Here is a 25,366-nt window from a genome sequence, read left to right on the forward strand (position 1 = left end):
TTTTGGTTTGCCATTATGTGTGTATTGTGTATAGATTGAGTATTAAAAAAAATAGAATAAGGCTGTAACGTAACAAAATGTGGGAGAAGTGAAGGGGTTTGAATACTTTACGAATGCACTGTGTTGTTACATCATGTAGGAGCAGTATAGACCTAGTCTGTTCATTATATACATCTACATGATGTATTGTTACACCAAAATAAAGGGAAATTATATTATTTTATACTAATACAATTGCTCAGAGAAAGATATATAGTTTAAGGTAATTCTCAAAAGCTAGGGGTCTGAATTATTGCCACCCATGTTTTCAATACTCCAGCACCCTCCCCCTGGGAGGATAACGACACTCTAATGTTTTATGAGATTGGAGAAGACATTGGGTGGGATCTTAGACCAAATCTCTCCAGGTCCTTGATTTATTTTGTCTGCGCTTGTGGACTGCCCTGTTCAATTCAAACCACAAGTTTTCAATGGAGTTCAAGTCCGAAGACTGAGATGAAGACTGAGATGGCCATTGAAAATGTTGATTTTGTTCCCAAATAACAATTTCTTTGTGGATGTTGATGTGTCTTGCTGGAAGATCCACTGATGGCCAAGTTTCCGCCTCCTAGCAGAGAGGTAAACAGGTTTTGGACTAAAATATCCTGGTAGAGGGTAAAGTTTATTTATTTATTTCATACAGTCATTTTAGCTAACCTTTATCAAGGGTATCAATAACTAGGTGCTTATTTTGATATCTTGTTATTTGACTGAATCAGAAATACAGATGTGGAGTAGAGGTTAAGTTTGTTTTAAATTCTCATAAAAAATCTGAACTAATCAAACAACACTTCTTGCTCTTTGTACGTGTTGATATAATATTAATATTTAATGGAGAGAAAATAACTTTTCCCGAAACTGCTTTATAATATTATAATTCAATGAAGAAGAAATAAAGTTTTCCCTCCTCAACTGCGTCAACTCCCTCCAGGGAGCAGATGGTGATATGTGTCTTTCAGGCGATGTTTGTAGTGTGACGTATTATTTAGTGGACGGAACGCTTCTTCAACAACTGCAGCCACCTTGGTAGCTCGCTAGCCAACAAAGTCGGAACAGTCAAGTTCTTTAGACAATTTCGTGGTATATTTGCCACTATGATTTAAACATACTTATGTGGAAACAACTAGCTACCCCATTTAATTTAATATTTACGTTGTAAGTAGCTAGCTGGCTGGTTAAATTAGCACTAGTCTAGTTGCTATTGCTAACTAGCTAACATCCCCGACCATGAGTTTACTAAGCTACTCTCCTGCTAAAGAAGATGAGGCCTGCTGGACAGAGAAAGAAACTCTCGTGGAAGAGGAAGATGTTACAAAACAAAAACAAGTAGAGGATGAGACTGTTACAGTGAAAGAAGAAGAAGAAGAGAAAGACGTTTCAGTGAAAGAAGAGGAAGATGCGTTCAGAGTGAAAGAGGAGGAAGAGGATGTTACAGTGAAAGAAGAGGAGGCCGAGAAAGAAGAGGATGAAGTTTATGGAGTGAAAGAGGAGGATGGGGAGATGACCTTAACATCCATAAAGGAGGAGGAGGAAACTGGATATCTGGGCCCGGTTTCCCAAAGGCATCTTAAGGCCAGTGGTTCTAACGATGAATTTAACCATAAGGTGGTTTTTGGAAACCGGGGCCTGGTTAATACTAGTAAGTACAGTCTTAAATACAGAGGCACAAACTCTGCAGTTGTTGAACTGATGTGTGGTGTTAAAGCGGAAATCTGCAATTGTTACATCCATATTTGGACTTTTAAATAATTTATTTCTAGCCATTGATTCTTGAAGAATATAACACATGCCTCATGAGCTTAGTTCACTTGTTGTACCCCATCAGAACCCCAAATAAGATTTTTTTTACTCCAATGTTTAGAAACAATGTAAATCAACACTGTATAGCCTCAACATGGTTAAATCTATAATATTGATATCATGGATAGTCAGTCCTTGCATCCATAGGTCTGTCTATGAATTTGAGAGTAGTTACATTTCTCCAACCCCATCATCATCTTTTTACCAAAACACTGGTGGAATGACAGCTTTGTTATGTTTCAAATGCAGATCGATTTTTGTGGCTTTTTTAAGGGGACAACTTAAGGTTTAAAAAATGGCTCCCAATAGACTTGGTTTGGTAAACAGCTGAGGGATTTGTTATTTATTTTTTACCATTATTTAACTAGGCAAGTCAGTTAAGAACAAATTCTTATTTTCAATGACGGCCTAGGAACAGTGGGTTAACTGCCTGTTCAGGGGCAGAATGACAGATTGGGGATTTGAACTTGCAACATTCCGGTTACTAGTCCAACGCTCTAACCACTAGGCTACCTTGGCGCACCGGGGGAATGAGAAGTGTAGCTATTGTAGCAACCATAACCCAAAACCTAGCGACCTCATCAAGAAGTTCAGACATCTTGGCGTAACAGTTATAAGGTGTTGGCTTGACAGTCACTGGACCCAGGTTTGAGTTCAGCTCAGGGCTACCCCCTGAATTCACTACACTATGAATACAAGGACTGGCCATCCAGAAGGTCAAAATTATAGTTTTGAGCAAGATTTCAAGGCTATACATTTTATTTCTTTATTTACAGTTTGGAGGGTTGGAGATACAAACTTGTGTTTTGGTTTCTGGTCGGGGCACATTTCTAGGCCTACATTTGTGCGCAGGGCAGGTAGACTAGTCCTACTTCTATATGGGTAATCAGGTGTGTGTCCTTACTCAACATTGACAGGAGTGTTTCAAACAAAAGACAATGAATAAATTGACAAAACTGACGTATCTTGCGGGATCAGGTCTGGGTGGTCTGCCATAGGCCACTTCATTTAGTATCCGTTTGGGTCGGCATGGGGAGTGATTGTATTTCCCAATACTATGTTGTACCGAAGTTGACCGACTGAAAGGGAGCGTGACTTTATTACATTTACATTTAAGTCATTTAGCAGACGCTCTTATCCAGAGCGACTTATTACTGTTCCCTGAAGGAGGGAAACAAGATTACAACCCTTCCTGGTTTGGTGAAGAGCGGTATTAAATTGAAGGAATAAATCCGAGCCTCACGCTCATCACCTGTGGAAGGCGAGGCTTCCAGCGAGGGGCGTATTTAATAGTATGTTGCACTTAGTTTCCCTCCTTCAGGGAACAGTAGTTATAGTCATAACGTTACGTTTGTCATATGATTAACTTAAATACTGGATCTTGCTGTCGGGACAGGTTTCTTGTATTCAGATCTCTTAAATGCACTCTACCTACGTAGCATTTAGTGTCTCTTTATGTTACGCTGGGAAAACAGTATTCATGGGCACAGAAATCCTACATTTCAGAGTTTGCTAAATCCAATGGTTCAAACCGAGAGTCACCTTAACTTTATTGACAACACCCACATGGATACCGTCATTAACGTCGTTCTTCAATAATTAGACATTCTTAATACTGTAGCTATTTAGTTAGTCACATGTTCAACTATCATCAGCTGATCCAGGAAATCAGGTCCTACAGTAGGTCTATGTTATTGTTAGGTGAAGATATGGCTCCTACAGTAGGCCTATGTTATTGTTAGGTGAAGTTATGGGGTCCTACAGTAGGTTTATTTTATGTGAAGTTATGGGGTCCTACAGTAGGTTTATGTTGTTAGGTGAAGTTGTGAGTCCTACAGTAGGTCTTTGCTATTGTGAGGTGAAGTTGTGGTTTCTACAGTAGGTGTTTGTTGTTAGGTGAAGTTATGGCTCCTACAGTAGGTCTATGTTATTGTTAGGTGAAGTTATGGGGTCCTACAATAGGTTTATGATGTTAGGTGAAGTTGTGGGTCCTACAGTAGGTCTTTGTTATTGTGAGGTGAAGTCATGGGTCCTACAGTAGGTCTATGTTATTGTTATGTGAAGTTATGGGTCCTACAGTAGGTCTATGTTGTTATTTGAACTTATGGGGTCCTACAGTAGGTTTATGTTGTTAGATGAAGTTATGGGTCCTAGAGTAAGTACATGTTTTTGTTAGATGATGTTATGGCTCCTAAAGTAGATCTATGTTATTGTTGGGTGAAGTTATTAGCTCTGTGTTATGTGAGCGGACCAAGTAATTGGGTGTCACTCTAAAGCGGGAAGGTGGAATAAACGAGTCAGGAGTAGGTTTTCTTGATTGAACACAGTTCTCTATTGAGGGCATTTGGTCAACACAAACACTCCAACATAATCAATGAAAATCTTCCAAGGAAAAACATACATCTTCTTCTCCAGATGAAACAGGAACCCAATAGGATTATCTTTAAACTACAACAAAAGTTACGGGATTGTCACCGTCTTAGTGGTTCTTCCTGGATAGCTCCTCTCTCTCGGTGGCCATCTTCCAGAGATAGTTTTCCCCTCTTCCCTCTGCTGGTTCCATTCTCTCTCTTATAGGAGAAGGAGAATATGTCATTAGTACCGTCAGCTGTGCTTAATTGCCTCTGGTTACCTTGTCTCCCATGCCTTGTTGGGCTACTATATGTGAGCCCAGCCTGCCCTCTGGTGGTCCTTCCACAGTTATTGTTAGGTGAAGTTATGGCTCCTACAGTAGTTCTATGTTGTTGTCAGGTGACGTTATGGGTCCTACAGTTGTTCTTTGTTGTTGTTAGGTGAAGTTATGGCTCCTACTGAAGGTCTATGTTGTTGTTAGTTAAAGCTATGAGTCCTACAGTAGATCTATGTTATTGTTATGTGAATTTATGGGTTCTACAGTAGGTCTATGTTATTGTTAGGTAAAGTTATGGGGTCCTACAGTAGGTCTATTTGTTGTTCGGTGAAGTTATGGGTCCTACAGTAGGTCTATGTTATTGTCAGGTAAAGATATGGTTTCTACTGTAGGTTTTTGTTAGGTGAAATTATGGCTCCTACAGTAGGTCTATGTTATTGTCAGGTAAAGATATGGTTTCTACTGTAGGTTTGTGTTGTTAGGTGAAGTCATGGTGTCCTACAGTAGGTTTATGTTGTTAGATGAAGTTGTGGGTCCTACAGTAGGTCTTTGTTATTGTGAGGTGCAGTCATGGGTTATACAGTAGGTCTATGTTGTTGTTAGGTGAAGTTGTGGGGTCCTACAGTAGGTCTATGTTAGGTGAGGTTATGGGGTCCTACAGTAGGTCTATGTTAGGTGAAGTTATGGGTCCTACATTTGTGCTATATTGTTGTTAGGTGAAATTATGACTCCTACAGTAGGTCTATGTTGTTGTTAGGTGATGTTATGGGTCCTACAGTTGTGCTATGTTGTCGTTAGGTGAAGTTATGGCTCCTACAGTAAGTCTATGTTGTTAGTTGAAGCTATGAGTCCTACAGTCGATCTATGTTATTGTTAGGTGAAGTTATGGCTCCTACAGTAGGCCTATGTTATTGTTAGGTGAAGTTATGGGGTCCTACAGTAGGTTTATGTTGTTAGGTGAAGTCATGGGTCCTACAGTTGATCTATGTTGTTGTTAGGTTAATTTATGGGTTATACATTAGGTCTAACAACAACATAGACCTACTGTAGAACCCATAACTTAACCTAACAACAACATAGACCTACTGTAGGACCCCATAACTTCACCTAACAACATATACCTAGGTCTATGTTGTTGTTGTTGTTAGGTGAAGTGGGGGGTTCTACAGCAGGTCTATGTTGTTAGACCTACTGTAGGACCCATAACTTCACCTAACAACATAGACCTACTGTAGGACCCATAACTTCACCTATGTTGTTGTTCGGTAAAGTTATGTGTCCTACAGTAGGTCTATGTTGTTCTTAGTTGAAATTATGAGTCCTACAGTAGGTATATGTTATTGTTAGGTGAAGTTATGGGGTCCTACAGTAGGTTTTTGTTGTTAGGTGAAGTTATGGCTCCTACAGTAGGTCTATGTTATTGTTAGGTGAAGTTATGGGTCCTACAATAGGTTTATGTTGTTAGGTGAAGTTGTGGGGTCCTACAGTAGGTCTATGTTAGGTGAAGTTATGGGTCCTACAGTTGTGCTATATTGTTGTTAGGTGAAATTATGACTCCTACAGTAGGCAGAAAATAGAGATAAAATTAATCACTAACCTTTGAAGATCTTCATCAGATGACATGCATAGGACTTCATGTTACACAATACATGTATGTTTTGTTTGATAAAGTTAATATTTATATTAAAAAATCTGAGTTTACAGTCTGTACAAATTAAGTGGAACGTAGCTACCTTTCACGTGAGCGCGCCAGACCGAGGCTGTGGCACTCTGCCAGACCACTCACTCAAAGAGCCCTTATGAGCCCCTCCTTTACCGTAGAATCCTCAAAACTGTTTCTAAATCCTGTTGACATCTAGTGGAAGCCTTGGGAAGTGAAACATAACTAATATCCCACGGGATCTTCAATAGGGGCTGAGTTGAAAAACTTCAAACCTCAGATTTCTCACTTCCTGGTTGGATTTTTTCTCAGGTTTTTGCCTGCCATATGTGTTCTGTTATACTCACAGACATCAATCAAACAGTTTTAGAAACTTCAGAGAGTTTTCTATCCAAATGTACTAATTATATGCATATTCTAGCTTTTACGGCTGAGTAGCAGGCAGCTTAATTTGGGCACGTTGTTCATCCAAGCTACCCAATACTGCCCCCTACCCCAGTTGATTTGTAACAATAACATAAACATTATATTCAGCAGGACATTCAAACGAGCCTCACAATTATAATCCAACAGTAATGTGAAATGCACTCATAAGCAACCTGCAATTGGAGGCTATTTTTTGCTGTCAGCCTATGAGAACTCCCCTGAGTTTTCCCCCACGGTGGTGAATTAGTGAATAGGCACAGATCTTAATGTGAGTTTCCTTGAGTAGCACTCCTGAGACATTGTGAAAACTAAAATCTTCGCTCACCAATTTTGCTCATTAACAGGGAGGCGTTTCTGCAATCAAATTGCGCATCGCCCTCGTGCCGCAATTTTAGCAAACAGAAAGGGGCCAATATTGGAGATCAAAAGTCATCTGGCGCACTGCTTAGGATGTCAACAACTTTACTAACTTAATTCTAGTTACCACTAATGTGAAAACAAGACAAAATGACTTGTTGCTAACTTGACTGTCTTAATTGTCAAATAATTTAACAGACGTCAATTGTTGTACAACTTCATGGGTATACTCTGGGCATCACCTTTTACCTCAAATAAACAGTGGATTTTTTGATGTTGTGGGCTTCTAACCATCTGTTTGACTTTGTTGTTCACACAGGAGAGAGACTTGATTATCTCGGGTCCTCTGGGAGGTCTACAGAAGAGAGACGTGACTACTGTGGGTCCTCTGGGGAGTCTCAACAACATCATGAAGCTGACAAGGCAGATCAGAGTCTCTCCAAATCAGAACACCTCAAGAAACACCAACAGAGACCCACCGGGAAGAAATGTCATTGCTGCTCTGACTGTGGGAAGAGATTCAACTCTTCAGGAGACCTTAAAATACATCAAAGAATTCACACTGGAGAGACATCTTTTGGCTGTGATCAATGTGGGAAGAGATTTACTGATTCAAGCAGCCTGAAATCACACCAAAAAACACACACAGGCGATAAATCCTATAGCTGTTATCAATGTGGGAAAAGTTGTACTACATCTAGCCATCTAATTGTACACCAGAGAACACACACAGGAGAGAAACCTTTTAGCTGTGATCAATGTGGGAAGAAATTTACTGTGTCAAACTCCTTGATGGTGCACCAGAGAATACACACAGGAAAGAAACCTTATAGCTGTAGTCAATGTGGGAAGAGTTTTACTCAACCAGAAAGCCTGATTGTGCACCAGAGAATACACACAGGAGAGAAACCTTATATCTGTTATCAATGTGGGAAAAGTTGTACGACATCTAGCCATCTAATTGTACACCAGAGAACACACACAGGAGAGAAACCTTTTAGCTGTAGTCAATGTGGGAAGAGTTTTGGTACATCTAGCCATCTAATTGTACACCACCGAACACACACAGGAGAGAAACCTTTTAGCTGTAGTCAATGTGGGAAGAGTTTTAGTCAATCTAGTGATCTGACAGTACACCAGAGAACACACACAGGAGAGAAACCTTATAGCTGTGGTCAATGTGGGAAGAGTTTTGTTCAATCTGGCCATCTGACAGTGCACCAGAGAACACACACAGGAGAGAAACCTTATAGCTGTGGTCAATGTGGGAAGAGTTTTAGTACATCTGGGTATCTGGCTATACACCAGAGAACACACACAGGGGGGAAACTTTATAGCTGTCATAAATGTGACAAGAAATTCTCAGATAAAAGACTTCTGATCAAACATCAGAAAATACATACATGAAGCAATTGTTTCATGAAATCAATGAAATATCCCACCTAGCAAAATGAAATTGAAAAGACATTGAAAAGAAGACTAGTTGAAAGTTAAAAATATGTATTTTCTGTGTTTTTTCTTAATGACTTGAAAACTACTTAATTTTAACGTACTTGCAGCCTATACACATGGACGCAGTATGATAAATTAGTCTGTTATCAATTTTATTAACAATCTGACATCACTCCAGTATTTCTTTACAACATTCAAATTCTAATTGTCTTTATTCCACTGCTGAAGAAGCATGACTCACATCACCTCATCTTTCAAACATTCAGCCTGACAAAAGATACATATTTTATTATTCCATGCCTCACCATTAAGTGAATTATTGCCAATACATATTAACAAAGGGGTAGTACATTTTGGTTTTGATATACTTACATTTCTTGTAACCGTTAGTAATCATAATTATTTATGCAACCAACTGACTATTTTGGGTACAATTATATTGACATTGTTGCACTGCTTTTAGAATATCAGGGATAATTCTCACATGTGCCAACCCAAATGTACTAGAGCATGACATTGGGGACTGGGCCCCCAATCCTATAACATGCCTATCGAGTGAACCCTGAAAAGAGAAAGAAGATCCGCAGTGAGGGGGAAAGTTACTACGGATATTAAGGAGCTAGTTCTAGAAGCTAGTGAGTTTTAGGATTCTATAGAAAGAAAAAGGAGAAAATATATTATTTTATTATGTTATTTAGAAGTGTTTTTTCTTGTTTTTTATTGTTGACAGCCAGTAGACACCATGTTTATATTGGTGATGTCACGTTCTGTCCATCGTTTGTATGTGTTTTCCTCGTTTTAGTGTTGGTCAGGACGTGAGCTGGGTGGGCATTCTATGTTGTGTGTCTGGTTTGTCTATTTCTATGTTTGGCCTGATATGGTTCTCAATCAGAGGCAGGTATTAGTCATTGTCTCTGATTGGGAACCATATTTAGGTAGCCTGTTTTGTTTTGGGTTTTGTGGGTGATTGTTCCTGTCTCTGTGTTTTACACCAGATAGGGCTGTTTTTGGTTTTCCACGTTTATTGTTTTGTAGTGTTCATGTTTATCCGTTTTTATTAAACATGAGTCAATATAACCACGCTGCGTTTTGGTCCTCCTCTACTTCACCACAGGAAAACCCTGACAGGTGAAGCATTGTAGTTGATTATAATGTGAAATGGAAGTTGTTTTTTGTATGTAGTGAGCAAACTTGTCCAACAAACATATAGGATTTATTTGTTGTCTTAAGGGGGGAAGGTGTTCCAGGCTTTGGTTTTTCCATTTACGTTTTGAGGTTGGACTTTAGCACGAATAGCTTATTAGCACGTGGGACGCACTGATTGGTGTCACCTCTTTAGTCAGTATGTGTTACACCTGTGCTGGCTTGTCCATCTTGTTAGTGGGAAGGTGTTTCACCTGAGTTGGTCCAGGTTCTATTTAAGAGTGTCTGGCCCAGTGCTCCAGTTGTCTTGATAGATGTGGAGAGTCAACACCTTTAGTTGCTCCACCGTTTCCTATTAAAGATGTTTTTCATTTCAGGTTGAAGCTTCTTTCTGAAGAGAGCTTATTTTTTTAAATGAATCAATACAAGCAAACAAGATCGTTTCCGGGGGATTGGTATGGCAAATACCTTACGATTTGCCTGGACTGAAAAGGAGATGGAGCCGTGGAGTAGAGAGACATTTGGAAGGACCATTTTGATGGGATGCCTCAGGATAGAGGTGAAGGAAGTGCTCTGCCTTCAAGGGAACCCGAATGAGAAGGCTTTCGATGTGCCGTTTCACAAAGAAGAAAAACATGACGAAGTAATGAAGATGGCAAAGGATAGCGGAGAAAACGGGACCCCTGTGCCATTATGCGATGACCAGCCTGGCGAAGAACAACTTAAGGGTGGTCACCGTAACCATGTACAATCCGCATGTGAAAGATGAAGATGTGAGGGCCTTTCTGGGGAGGTACATGGACAATGTCTCCTCAGCGAGGTACCTCAGGGACTCCCTGGGTTTCTGGAACGGAAAGAGAGGTTTCCAGGCGTTACTCAGGGAGTCCCCGAAGAGTGTGGATGGCTACTTCCATCCTCTGGCGATGTTCTCCCTGGGGGCTGACAGGGGAACACTATACTATGCACGTCAGCCCCCGTTCTGCAGGCGTTGTATGGCCTATGGCCATATCCTGGCCTCGTGCAGCGCCAAGAGGTGTCGATTTTGTGGGTCGGAAGAGCACGAGGCCAAGGAATGTGACGAGCCCAAGGCTTGAGCACACCTGTGTCAAGAGCACACCTGTGGCGTGATTGCCCGGCTCGTCACAGGTCATACGCATCTGCAGCTGGGGGGGATCGGGGGATGGGGGAGGAAAGAGAGGACGCATGCGGATTGTACGGATGGCACAGGGGAAAGGACGGAGAAGGACGAAGAAGGGAAGAGGCGAAAAGAAAGAAGGTGAAAAGGAGAGATTAAAAAGGTGGAAGAACGTGGAGGAGCAGAGAAGATGGAGAAGGGGACAGTGGTACGAGAAGGAGTGGAAGGGGGAACGGGGACAGTGACTGAGAAGGAGGGAGGAGTGGAGGTGGGAGGGGAGGGGGAAGAGTGGGGGGACAGCCTGCCAGGCGTCCTCGAGGTCGAAATGAGGGATTTGGTGGAGGATTTAGCGGGGATGGGACGTTGTCTCCCCGCTACCTCCTTCACCGAAGAAGAAAGGGATGAAGAGGGGGAGCTGGGCAGGAAGTGAGAGGGAGGGGAGGGGGAGGGTAATTTGTCCTCCCGGTTTGCCTCAGCCCCTTGCATTTTAGTGGATGACTCTAGTGAGGGGTCAGTGGGCTGTTTGCTAGAGGGATCCCAACTCCTGTTTGAGGAGATGGGGTCCCCTACATGCAGCCCCGAGGCAAACAGGGAGGGGGGGATGGTGGGTGGGGAGGGAGGGAGGACCCAACACACTGCCTGGGTCATGGGTTGGGATGGAGGACGGGGGGGCGTCAGGAGTGGAGAGGACGTCCCCGCCGGTGGAGATGGACCAGGGGAGCATCGGGTGAGTCTCCTGTTTTTTTTCTTTGGTTTTTGGGGTTTATTTGTTGAAAAAAAAATAAATGAATAGTTCTGTTTCTTTTTTTAGTCTAAATGTTAGGGGGTTAAGGGATAATGTTAAAAGGAGGGCGGTTTTTTGTTATTTAGAGGGTGTGGGGTTTGATTTCTGTTTTTTACAGGAGGTTCACCTGCGGGATGGTGGGGACGTGTGTAGATTTAGGAGGGAGTGGGATAAGGGGGAATCTTTTTGGGGCATAGGAGGGGTGCACTCAACAGGAGTAGGGATTCTGTGTGGGAACAGAGAGGTTAAGGTAGAGAGCACTTTTGTTATAATGCAGGGTAGAGTATTGGGGATAGATGTCAAGTATAGAAAAGCTAGATATAGGTTAATTGGGGTGTATGGGCCACAGGTGGCGGCAGACAGGAGGGAGATGGTGGACTGTCTGGCGCCCCTGTGTGTTACAAACAGGCACTTGGTGATAGGAGGGGATTTTAATATAGATTTAGGGGTAGGTGGTGATAGCAGTGCAGGCGCCATCACTGGGCTAATGGCTTGCCATGGTCTGGTTGATGGTGGCCTGCACACTACTCCGGCAATGGTCGGTCCTACATGGCGCAACTCCAGGGGGGTTGCGCGGAGGCTCGACTACATTTTTGGGTCAGTTGTCTGGGCGGCTGGTGCCTGTTTTCTTCACGGATCACGACGGAGTTTTCCTGCAGGTAGGGTCGCCAGTCTGCCTCTTCGGTAGGGGGTACTGGAAGTTAGATCGGGATATACTGGAGGAGCAGGCTTTCGTTGACGCATTTTTTTGTTTCTTTCGGAGGCTTGATGGCCTCCGGTCCATGTGCGAGGGGGTGTTAGAGTGGTGGGATTTAGTTAAGGTGAGGATTAGGGCTTTTATAATAGGATATTGTAGAAGGAAAAAAAGGGAGGAAAGGAGGGAGGTGGATCGTATCCAAAGGTTAATTGAACTCGTGTACGAGGCAGGCAACCTCGGCGGGTCGATTGACTGGGAGAGATCCGCAACCCTAAAGGCGCAGCTCAGGGAGCTGCAGGAGCAGAAGGCTCGAAGCTTTCCTGGAGCGTGCGCATAGTGGCTTTCTAGAACATAATGAGACTTGTTCCGCTATGTTCTTTAAGTCGGTTAGGGCCAGGCAGAGTAGGAAGGTAATGCATGGAGTAAGTAAACCAGAGGTAATGCATAGTAAGTAAACCAGAGGAATTGGTCAGGGTGACAACTGATCATTTCCAAGGTTTATTTAAGGAAAGGGAAATAGATGTAGAGCAGGGAAACGTGTTTTTAGAACACTTGTCCCGGCGGCTGCCAGAGGACATTAGAGGCGTGATGGAGGCCCAGATCTCACTAGAAGAGGTTGAGAGCGCTCTTAGGAGGATGGGAAAAGGGAAGGTGCCTGGGATGGATGGGCTGCCGGCTGAGTTTTACCTCAAGTTTTGGGGTATACTTGGACCAGTGGTTCTCGAAGTCTTGAAGGCCATCCTTGAGACGGGGGTCCCGGGGGTTCAATGGCTGTTGGTGTGCTGTCACTTCTTTATAAGAAGGGGGAAGCAACTGACCTTGGCAACTGGCGGCCATTGACCATTCTGTGCGTAGATTACAAGATTCTTGCAAAGGTTTTAGCAGACCGGTTGCGCACAGCCCTTCCCTACGTCATCCACGAGGATCAGATGTGCGGGGTAGAGGGCCGCTCTATAAGATGGAACCTACAGTTGATCAGGGATTCCATCGCTTGGGTTGAAGATAGAGGGCTGCCTTTAATGGTAGCAGCGCTAGATCAGGCGAAAGCTTTTGATCTTGTGAATAGATCTTTTCTATTCAGGGTGTTAGGTAGATTAGGATTTGGGGAGAAGTTTATAGGATGGATTCGTACATTATATGTCGAGTTAGTGTAAATAGTCACTTAGGTGACATTTTTGACCTCTCGTCTGGGGTCAGGCAGGGATGCCCACTCTCGGCTCTCCTCTTCGTTCGGTACATGGAGCCTCTGGGGGCTGCCATTAGGGCAGACACAGGGGTGGAAGGCTTGTTGATCCCTGGAAGTGGTGGGCTGCGTGTTAAGATGACGCAGTACGCCGACGACACTTCCTTGCTGTTGTGCAAGGACTCGTGCATGACATGGTCCCTTGCCATCTTTGGGGATTTCACCCGAGCGTCGGGAGCAGTTCTGAACCATGCAAAGTCTTCCGTCAAGTTTTTCGGAAGATGGCGCGGTAGAACGGATGTGCCTGGGGGTTTATCTCTGTGAAGGGGCCCTGAGGATTCTCTGGGTTCATTTTGAGACCTCCGGCTCAGCGACGCTAAACTGGAACATGCGTATCGCAGTAGTACAGAGGAAGCTAGCAATGTGGAAGGCTAGGTATTTGCCTTTTATGGGCAAAGTCCTGGTCCTAAAGGTGGATGTGTTGCCGTCTCTTTTGTATTTGGCATACATCTACCCATTGCCGGCTTGTCTGAGGAGGCCTCTAGTGAGGCTTGTGTTTCAGTTTATGTGGAGTGGCAGGTGCGAGTGGGTCGCCAGGGCACGCATGATCTGTCCCATCGGGGAGGGAGGTAGGAGGATACCACATTTCCCCCTCAAGCTGGACTCAATTTTTGTTTCTTTCTTGTTAGCGGAGCTTGCTCAGCCAGTGATACACCTGTCCGGTTACCTCCTGCGGGTGTTCTTCTCGTACCAGGCGAGAAGCGTAATGGTGTGGTCTAACGCGGGTCCTCGGGCGGAACAGCTGCCGTGGCACTTTGACTATGCGGCAAAGTGGCTGCGTGCGCACCCCGAGGTTGAAGTTGCCCGAGTAGGTTTAGATCACAGGCACCTGTACGAAGAGGTCAGGCAGGCAGGGAGTCCTGCGCCTGTAGCGGGCATCTCGTCAGTGGTCTGGGAGGGAGTGCAGGCGCGGGGCCTGGACAACAGGCTCAAGGACCTGAATTGGTTGGGCCTCCATAAGTGCTTGCCGGTACTTTCCATCTTGTACCGGTATAGTGTGGTGCGATTCCCCCACCTGTCCAAGATCTGCTTGTGGCAGGGAGGAGACTGTGCGCCATGCCTTCTGGGACTGTGCCTGTGCCGGACTAGTATGGGCTAGGGCACGGGTGATGCTAGGTGTGGTTAGGAGGGATTTTATTTTGACATAGGCTAGAGAGAGGCGTAGGGAGAGCAAAGGGAACGGATAGGGACAGGTTTCTGCTCTGGCTTCTCATGAGTCTCTTTAAAAAGCGACTGTGGGAAGCCAGGCAGAATTTAGTCAAGACCGGGAGAGATTGGGGGATGGAAGGGATAGTGAGAAGGGTGGAAGGTGATTTGAGGGGGAGGATGAAGAGGGAGGAGAGGAAGTGGGGGAAGCATGCGGCACGGGAGAGGTGGAAAGGGGGTTTAGGGCTGGGAGTGTTAGAGTGAGTTTGGTAAGGGGATAGATTAGGGAAGGGGAGATAGGGAAAGGGTTAGGTATGACTGGGAGGGACGATGCTCCCCTGAGGTTTGTTTTTGTTTGATGTTTTTGTAAATAGAATTAATTAAGAATGAATGAGAATTATGATTTTGTAATAGTATGAATGGTATTGCTTGTAATAAATTATTTTAACCAACCTTTTTGGTTCGCTTCCTGTCTTTAAGTTTGGTGTGGGTTTTTCTTTTGTTTTCCTCTTCTTGGGCAATTTAGTGGGTCTCATGGTGGGTGTCTTTTAGATCGCAGTTGTTGTTACTAGTCAACTTTCAGTGGACACCCGGTGTCTTTCTCCTAAAAAACAAGCGAATATTTTGGGTTGGATATTGCATCCAATTAATATTTTAATCAATGGCAATGTTCATTAGTCTTTCAGTTGTTAGTCTTCTGTTTTTTATCCTCTTATGTTTGTGTACTAAATAGTTCTGTTTTTTCATTGGTTTTGATCATTTTTTTCCTGTGAAGCCGTTGTGTTGCATCCATGTCTGAATTGTGCTGTATAAATAAAGCTTGATTTGATTTTAACATATTGCAAAACAAATGAATCCAATGACTGACCAATCAACAGACTCTTGCAAAACCAATTTATCTTAGTATGAGAAACAGTATAAATGCAGATATTAATATATCTTCCACTATGTCAAAATAGTGCATGGTATGTACGTTTAGTATAAAAAGCAATAGTATCTCATTATGCTAATCTGTTTGTGGGTTTGTTTTAGAATAACAGACAGGAATTCGCTGTTACTCGGAGATAGCGTCCACCCTACACCCCTAAAAAAGAGCCTCCCCATCAGCCAATACAGTCGCAAACGTAGAATTTGTAGTACACATAGTGACTATGACAAACAAGCCGATTGTCTGGATGAGCGTTTCAGACAGCGTGGTTACCCAGAGGAATTGCTGCATGGCACAAGGTATCGTTATAAAAGTGGTGGAAAAAGTACCCAATTGTAATGCTTGAGTAAAAGTATAGATACCTGAATAGAATGTTACTCAAGTAAAAGTCACCCAGTAATATACTGCTTGAGTAAAAGTATTTGGTTTTAAAAATACTTAAGTATCAAAAGTAAATGTCATTTCTAAAATGTACTTCAAATCATTTCACATTCCTTATATTAAGCAAACCAGACGGCACCATTTTCTTGTTTTTACTATTTACGGATAGCCAGGCGCACACTCCCAACACTCAGACATATTTTACAAATGATGCATTTATGTTTAGTGAGTCAGCCAGATCAGAGGCAGTAGGGATGACCAGGGATGTTCTCTTGATAATGCGTGTGTTGGACCATTTTCCTGTCCTGCTAAGCATGCAAGATGTAACGTGTACTTTTGGTTGACAGGGAAAATATATAGAGTAAAAAGTACAATATTTTCTCTCGGAATGTATTGAAGTAAAAGTTGTCAAAAATATAAATAGTTAAGTACAGATACCCCCCAAAAACGACTTAAGTGGTACTTTTCACCACTGTAAAAATATGACCCAGGATGACAGCCTCACGCCCAAACCTCCCTGTCCTCCAGACCAACACGTTCAATGTTTCATTCAGTACTCCCCAAACCTCCCCTCCCTCCAGACCAACATGTTCACCTGAAACCCCACCTCTTTAAGGAATACCTAGGATAGGATAAAGTAATCCTTTTCACCCCCCCCCTTTAAGATTTAGATGCACTATTGTAAAGTGACTGTTCCACTGGATGTCATAAGGTGAATGCACCAATTTGTAAGTCGCTCTGGATAAGAGCGTCTGCTAAATGACTTAAATGTAAATGTAATGTAATGCTTCCTTCAGTACTCCCCTCCCTCCAGACCAACACGTTCAATGCTTCCTTCAGTACTCCCCACTTGGTAAACAGTTTGACCACATCGTTAAAAACACTGGTACATCTTGATCACTGATCCACAACTGGAGAAGATGTTTAAAGAACCCCAGGGGGTGTCTTCAGACACGCCTCCAACATCAGTCAAATGGTGGTGAGGTCTGATCTTCCACCAGTCCCATGTAGTACCTTCCTAGACAATGTGCTGGATGATAATTATAGATGTGGCCAATGCTCCCAGTATAAATTTACTAACAAATGTACAGAGTTAGGTTGGCTGGGGGTAAGCTGATAGCTGATTTGGCTGACTTTCTTAAACATATGTGGTGTCTAATGACAATTGAGATGTACAAACTATGGCATAGGGGGACGACGAGGATAAGAGGCAATCAGTCATTTAGATGAAGACATTAATGAGCGAGCTAAGACTGACGTAGTCAATATGTAGAAATGTACAGTGACAGAATTCAGAACATGGGCTGTTCTTACAGTGTCCTCCCTGTATACCAAGTCAGAACCGTAGGATAAATAAAGGCAATGAAAGCTCTTACAATATTCAATGATTACATGTATCTAAAACAGGTTTTTGATTACCTGTGCACCACCAAGTCAGAACAGTAGGCGAAATTAAGAGGGGAAAATAGACCACATTATTAGGGTGAGAAACATGATCTACTAACATCTTACGACACCAGGCCATGGTGGCGAAATAATTACAGTATAGCAATAACCATGACCTTGAGCCTTATTGGATGGTCCCTTCAAATGTAACTCTATGGCAGCACCGAAGGTGCTTGGCGGTAACGTAGTGTCCTCATGAGTGACAGAAAACTGAGCCAATCATGGTGCAATTAGAGAGCATTCCAACACCTATGCTCCGTATATTCCGCTGGCTGCCCCACCACCACAGAAAGCACTGAGCTAGGCTGAAATACCTCCATTTTGGAGCTCCCTTACTCAAGAAAGCAAAAAGAGTCCATGTTTGTATGCGGCTTTATTAACTCAAATATATACACTACCATTCAAATATACATATTTTTTAACATTGTTTGCAAACTGATGTGTGACACGTATTAAAGCCAAAATAACATGCAACATCTTTATTTTTACTATTTTCTACATTGTAGAATAATAGTGAAGACATCAAAACTATGAAATAACACACATGGAAACATGTAGTAACCAAAAAAAGTGTAAAACATATATTTTCCAACAGTATTGAAAGACTTCCCCTGAGCACTTGTTGGCTGCTTTTCTGTCACTCTGCGGTCCAACTCATCCCAAACCATCTCAATTGGATTGAGGTCAGGTGATTGTGGAGGCCAGGTCATTGGATGCAGCACTCCATCACTCTCCTTTATGCTCAAATAGCCCTTACACGCCTGGAGGTGTGTTGGGTCATTGTCCTGTTGAAAAACAAATGATAGTCCCACTATGCACAAACCAGATGGGATGGCGTATCGCTGCAGAATGATGTGGTAGCCATGCTGGTTAAGTATGCCTTGAATTCTAAATAAATTACAGACCGTGTCACCAGCAAAGCACCCCCCACATCATCACACCTCCTCCTCCATGCTTCACGGTGGTAACCGTGCATGAGGAGATCATCTGTTCACAAAGACACAGCGGTTGGAACCAGACCAAAGGACAGATTTCCACCGATCTAATGTCCATTGCTCTTGCTTCTTGGCCCAAGCAAGTATTTTCTTGTTATTTGTGTCCTTTCTTTATTTTATTTTTTATTCCATTTTTTATATATATATTTTTTACCCCTTTTTCTCCCCAATTTCGTGGTATCCAATTGGTAGTTAGAGTCCTGTCCCATTGCTGCAACTCCTGTACGGACTCGGGAAAGGCGAAGGTCGAGAGCCGTGCGTCCTCTGAAACACAACCCAGCCAAGCCGCAGTGCTTCTTGACACAATGCCCGCTTAACCCGGAAGCCAGCCGCAGCAATGTGTCGGAGGAAACACCGTACACCTGGCGACTGTGTCAGCGTGCATTGCCCCTGCCCCGCCACAGGAGTCGCTAGTGCGCGATGGGACAAGAATATCCCCGCGAGCCAAACCCTCCGCTGACCCGGATGACGCTGGGCCAATTGTGCGCCACCCCATGGGTCTCCCAGTGGCGGCCGGCTGCGACAGGGCCTGGACTCGAACCAGGATCTCTAGTGACTTAGACCACTGCACCACTTGGTGTCCTTTTAGTAGTGGTTTCTTTGCAGCAATTTGACCATGAAGGCCTGATTCAAGCAGTCTGATGTTGAGATGTGTCTGTAACTTGAACTCTGAAGCATTTATATGTGCTGCAATCTTAGGTGCAGATAATGAACTCTAATGAACTAATCCTCTGCAGCAGAGGTAACTCTGGGTCTTCCTTTCCTGTGGCAATCCTCATGAGAGCCAGTTTCATCATAGCGATTGATGGTCTTTGCAAATGCACTTCAAGAATCTTTCAAAGTTCTTGAAAGTTTCCATATTGACTGACCTTCATGTCTTAAAGTAATGATGGACTGTCATTTATTTTTGCTTATTTGAGCTGTTCTTGCCATCATGTGGAGTGATTAAAGTAAACCAAAGTTTTGGAAATACATAATGCCATCTAACCAAATATCAAAAAATGTTAGCTATATACAGTTATCTTAGCCAGCCAGCTAACATTAGCTATTTAGCCAACTAGCTATGGTCAGCGAGCTGGAGCCCAAGTGATGGAGACCAGTTAGAACCCAACTAACAAAACTGCAGATCAAAAGAGCAGAGACAAACAGAATGGTGGCAGGGAAAATCCCCAACATCCAAATGGATACATTCCAGATGTCAATCAGCTAGCACGCTAGCAGTAAGCCAAGGTGGAAAAAGTTACAAAACTCCCATAGTCTACGTCACAGAGAACATGCGGCAAAGTAGTGATGGGGAAACAAAGCTTTTTAAAGTATTGTCGCTTTACAGCCTATTGTGTCAAAAATAGGTTCATTACTCAAGGCTTTGAGAAACACCTAATTTAGAACAGCCACGTTTGTATAGATGACGTCCCATATGCAGTAGCGTGTGCGCAGTGTAGCCTTTCTGTAATCTACTAAATCAATGGCTATCAAAACTGGGATAATACGCTGGCTGGCGTTCATGAGTTTAGAAACATATGCTTTATACATTTGTCATAAATTACATGCAATGACAGGACACACAGTGTGGATGAATGATCAGTAGTCGACAGGATATAAATAGCACTCCTAAAGAAGATGCATTTTCCAGTTAGTTTCCAACTTGAATGGAAAACTTTAGCTAGCATATAACACCCATATGGAAAACTGAGATTCTGCAAATAACATATAAAGAGAGGCTTATTTGGCACCAAACCAACAACAGTAGTTACTAAAAATAAATTGCTAATGTACAATGTAAAAGGTGGATTTTATGATGTAATGTCAACTTTATACATTTCTATCCCGGGACCATTCATTTTACCCACAGCAATTCTACATTAAAACTTTTTGTGACTCTCAAACCCGGATCCGGGAGTGTAATCATCGCCCGACACTAATTAGCATAACGCAACAGATATAAATCTTCCTAGAAAATCTTCCTATTCATGAAAATCACAAATTAAATAGATTGAGACATAGCTTAGCCTTTTGTTAATCACACTGCCATCTCAGATTTTCAAAATATGCTTTACAGCCAATGCTAGACAAGCATTTGTGTCAGTTTATCATAGCCTAGCATAGCATTATGCCCTGCTAGCTACAGGCAAAATTTTCACGAAAATAAGAAAAGCAATAAAATTAAATCATTTACCTTTGAAGAACTTCGGATGTTTTCACTCTGGAGACTCCCAGTTAGATAGCAAATGTTCCTTTTTTCCAAAAATATTATTTTTGTAGGCGAAATAGCTCCGTTTGTTCTTCACGTTTGGCTGAGAAATCTACCGGAAAATGCGGTCACTACAACTCCTAACTTTTTTCCAAATTAGCTCCATAATATCGACAGAAACATGGCAAACGTTGTTTAGAATCAATCCTCAAGGTGTTTTTCACATATCTATTCGATAATATATCCACCGGGACAATTGGTTTCTCATTAGAAGCGATTGCAATAATGGCTACCTCTGTACTTTACGCAAGATTTTCTGCGGGAGCCATCATGTGACCACTTGCTCAACTTACGGCTATTCTTCAACAAAAATGCGTAAAAATACGTCACAATGCTGTAGACACCTTGGGGAATACGTAGAAAGTGTAAGCTCATTCGTAGCCCATTCACAGCCATATAAGAAGTCATTGGCATGCAGGGCTTTCAAAATATGGGGCACTTCCTGATTTGATATTTATCTGGGTTTCGCTTGTAACATCAGTTCTGTTATACTCACAGACAATATCTTTGCAGTTTTGGAAACGTTAGAGTGTTTCCTATCCAAAGCTGTCAATTATATGCATAGTCGAGCATCTTGTCATGACAAAATATCCCGTTTAAAACGGGAACGTTTTTTATCCAAAAATGAAATACCGCCCCCAGAGTTCCAAGACCTGCTGTGGATGACCCAGAATCCCACACCTTTATCACTGAGGTGGAACATTTTAAATTCTATTTTAAATTCTAAATTTTAAATTCATTTTAAATTCATTTTAAATTCATTTTAAATTCCTTCTTCAACCTCAGGAGGCTGAAGAAATTTGGCTTGTCAAGTAACAACCTGACAAACTTTTACAGATGCACAGTCGAGAGCATCCTGTCGCGCTGTATCACCACCTGGTAAGGCAACTGCCCCGCCCTCAACTGCATGGCTCGCATCACCGGGGGCAAACTACCTGCCCTCCAAGACACCTACAACCTGCAACTGATGTCACAGGAAGGCCAAAAAGATCATCAAGGATAACAACCACCCGAGCCACTGCCTGTTCAAAGCTGGGACTGAGAGACAGCTTGTCTATCTCACTAGCTCAGAGAGGCTGCTGGCTACATTGAGACTCAAATCACTGGCCACTTAAAAAAATGTATCACTAGTTACTTTAAACAATGACACTTTAATAATGTTAACATATCTTATCACATGTATATACTGTATTTTATACCATCTACGGCACCTTACCTATTCCGCATGGCCATTGCTCATCCATATATTTATATGTACATATTCTTATTCACCCCTTTAAATTTGTGTGCATTAGGTAGTTGTTGGGAAATTGTTAGATTACTTGTTAGATATTACTGCAATGTCGGAACTAAAAACACAAGCATTTCGCTACATTCGCATAAACATCTGCTAACCATGTGTATGTGACCAATAACATTTCATTTGATTTTAGTGCATAAGACAATGTAAACACACTAATCGACCAGGACAAGGCATAAAACCCATTTTATGCAGGAATTTAACAACTGAATTACACCGTTTCACTAGCATACAAACTCGGTAGCACAGAGTAGATCCTCCATAGGACGTTCAGAAATAGTGCATTGTGGGTAGTTTAGAAGATATCCCAAAATAAATGAATACATATGTAATAACGCAAAAACATAACTGTTTGTCCTTATAGGGAACCAGATGGTGAATACAACTAGGTTACTAAGGCTTTAACCACTCTGTATTGTTACACTGGTGAGTAAAAACTCATGCTTCCTACACTTTAACTTGTTGTCTGAAGATAAAATAGACATTTTACTCAACTGCGATACCCACTCCAGTTAACAGATGGAGATGTGGGACTTTAAGGCAATGCTGCTAGTGTGACGTATAATCTAATGGACGGAACACTTCTTTCAACAGCAGCAACAGTTAGTTAGCCACCTCGGTAGTTTGCTAGCCTAAATAGCTGAACCAATAAAGCTCTTTAGACGCTTTTATGTATATTAGCCACTGTGTTTTCAACCATCTTCTGTCGTCTAGTTAGTTATCAGATTTAATTTCATATTTACGGTGTTGTTGTTTTTAGTCAGTTAGTGGGCTGGTTAAATTAGCATTATCCTAGATAGCTAGCATTCCCGACCATGCGGTCACTAAGCTACTCTCCTCCTGCTAAAGAGGAGGATATCACAGTAAAACAGGAAGTAGAGGGTGAGGCCGTTACTGTGAAAGAAGAAAAAGACACGTTCAGAGTGAAAGAGGAGGAGGATGTTACAGTAAAAGGAGAGGAGGATGCAGTTTATGGAGTGAAAGAGGAGGGGGAGATGACTGTTACATCGAAAAAGGAGGAGGAAGAAGAGGAGGAAACTGGATATCTGTGCTCGATTTCCCAAACGCATCTTAAAATGAAGGTGTCCCATGGTTCTAACGGTGAACTTAGCCATACGATGGTTTTGAGAAACCGTTCCCTGATTAACACTAGTAAGTACTGTCTTAAAAACAGAGGCACAAACTCTGCAGTTGTTGAACTGATGTGTGGTGTTAAAGGGGAAATATGCAATAGCTACATCCATATTTAGACATTTTAAACGTGCTTATTTATAGCCATTGATCTTTGAAGAATATAACATGCCTCATGAGCTTAGTTCAACTCTTTACCCCATCAGAACTCCAAATAGGCTTTTTTTTACTCCAATGTCTAGAAACAATGTAAATCAACACTGTATAGCCTCAACATGGTTAAAACTATAATATTGATATCATGGATGGTCAGTCCTTGCATCCATAGGTCTGTCTCTGAATTTTGAAAGCAGTTACATTTCTCCAACCCCATCATCATCTTATTACCAAAATAGTGGTGGAATGACAGATTTGTTATTGTTTGAACTGCAGATTGCTGGGTTGTGTGGGTTTTATAAACAGCAACAAAATGGCTGCCCAGAGGCTTGGTTTGGTAAACAGCTGAGGGATAGGGGAATGAGAAGTGTAACCACTCTCAAATTCATAGAGAAAGCTATTGTAGCAACCGTAACCCAACACCTAGCGACCTCGTCAAGAAGTTCAGACATCTTGGCGTGACAGTTATAAGGTGTTGGCTTGACAGTCGCTGGACCCAGGTTTGAGTTCAGCTCAGGGCTACCCCTTGAATTCATTACACTAGGAATACAAAGACTTGCCATCCATGACTTCAAAATTATCGTTTTAAACAGATTTTGAGGCTGTATAATATATTCTATATGCAATGTCTGCTGCACCACTCGGGAGCCACAAAATCATGTTCTAGTGCTGTCCCCAACTAAAATACATCTTGTTCAACCAAGTGTCATCTGTTCTTTCTACCAATCGCCCCATGTGTTTAAAAAAAATCAACTATATGTACTGAACTTGTCTGATGCTTTAAACATTTTGTTTGATTAAATAATTAAGACACACAAATGACTTGAAGTCATAACTAGAGGGAGCCAGGCATCACTATAACCTAACCAGAGGGAGCCGGTCATCAACGTAACCTGGCCAGAGGGAGCCAGTCGTCAACGTAACCTGACCAGAGGGAGCCGGTCGTCAACGTAACCTGGCCAGAGGGAGCTGGTAAAAAAAACAATCTAAAAAACAATCAATCTATCATAATCACTAGTTAACTACACATGGTTGATGATATTACTAGTCTATCTAGCGTGTCCTGCGTTGCATATAATCGATGCTGTGCGCATTCACGAAAAAGGACTGTCGTTGCTCCAACGTGTACCTAACCATAAACATCAATGCCTTTTTTTAAATCAATACACAGAAGTATATATTTTTAAACCTGCATATTTAGCTAAAAGAAATCCAGGTTAGCAGGCAATATTAACCAGGTGAAATTGTGTCACTTCTCTTGCGTTCATTGCACGCAGAGTCAGGGTATATGCAACAGTTTGGGCCGCCTGGCTCATTGCAAACTATTTTGCCAGAATTTTACGTAATTATGACATAACATTGAAGGTTGTGCAATGTAACAGGAATATTTAGACTTACCCGTTAGATAAAATACAGAACGGTTCTGTAGTTCACTAAAAGAATAAACGTTTTGTTTTCGAAATAATAGTTTTCGGATTCGACCATATTAATGACCAAAGGCTCGTATTTCTGTGTATTATTATGTTATAATTAAGTCTATGATTTGATAGAGCAGTCTGACTGAGCGATGCTAGGCAGCAGCAGGCTCGTACGCATGCATTCAAACAGCACTTTCGTGCGTTTTGCCAGCAGCTCTTCTCTATGCTTCAAGCATTGAGCTGTTTATGACTTCAAGCCTATCAACTCCCGAGATTAGGCAGGCGTAACCGATGAGAAATGGCTAGCAGTTAGCGGGATGCGCGCTAATAGCTTTTCAATCGGTGACTTCACTCGCTCTTTGAGTAGTTGTTCCCTTGCTCTGCAAGGGCCGCGGCTTTTGTGGAGCGATGGGTAACGATGCTTCGAGGGTGTCTGTTGTCGATGTGTTCTTGGTTTGAGCCCAGGTAGGGGTGAGGAGAGGGACGGAAGCTATACTGTTACACTGTATTGCCATTAAGAACATCCAATAGTCAAATGTACAGTGGGGAGAACAAGTATTTGATACACTGCCGATTTTGTAGGTTTTCCTATTTTTATCATAGGTACACTTCAACCGTGAAAGACGGAATCTAAAACAAAAATCCAGAAAATCACATTGTATGATTTTTAAGTAATTAATTTGCAAAATAGCCTACATAAAACCAGCACATAAAAACATTGCATTCTGCAGGTAGAAAATATCCTGATAAAAATAAATATCCTAGAAATCACATTGGCTGCACATGGCCTGTCTACAACAAACTTGAAACATTGTATCAACTATCAACTGGGTCAGCGAAACTCGGATA

General features: G+C 42.3%; 1 protein-coding gene across 1 annotated transcript; it reads left to right on the top strand.

The window, feature by feature from the left end:
• The first annotated feature begins 1,473 nt into the window (after positions 1-1,473).
• On the top strand, positions 1,474-9,153 carry LOC123994980 (zinc finger protein OZF-like). Its single transcript, XM_046298152.1, has 2 exons — positions 1,474-1,678; positions 7,231-9,153. The coding sequence occupies exons 1-2, from the start codon at positions 1,540-1,542 to the stop codon at positions 8,316-8,318; spliced, it is 1,227 nt and encodes a 408-aa protein (XP_046154108.1). The 5' UTR covers positions 1,474-1,539; the 3' UTR covers positions 8,319-9,153.
• Positions 9,154-25,366: the final 16,213 nt, after the last annotated feature.

Source organism: Oncorhynchus gorbuscha, linkage group LG14, assembly GCF_021184085.1.
Source record: "Oncorhynchus gorbuscha isolate QuinsamMale2020 ecotype Even-year linkage group LG14, OgorEven_v1.0, whole genome shotgun sequence".
NCBI classification, from domain to species: Eukaryota; Metazoa; Chordata; class Actinopteri; order Salmoniformes; family Salmonidae; genus Oncorhynchus; species Oncorhynchus gorbuscha.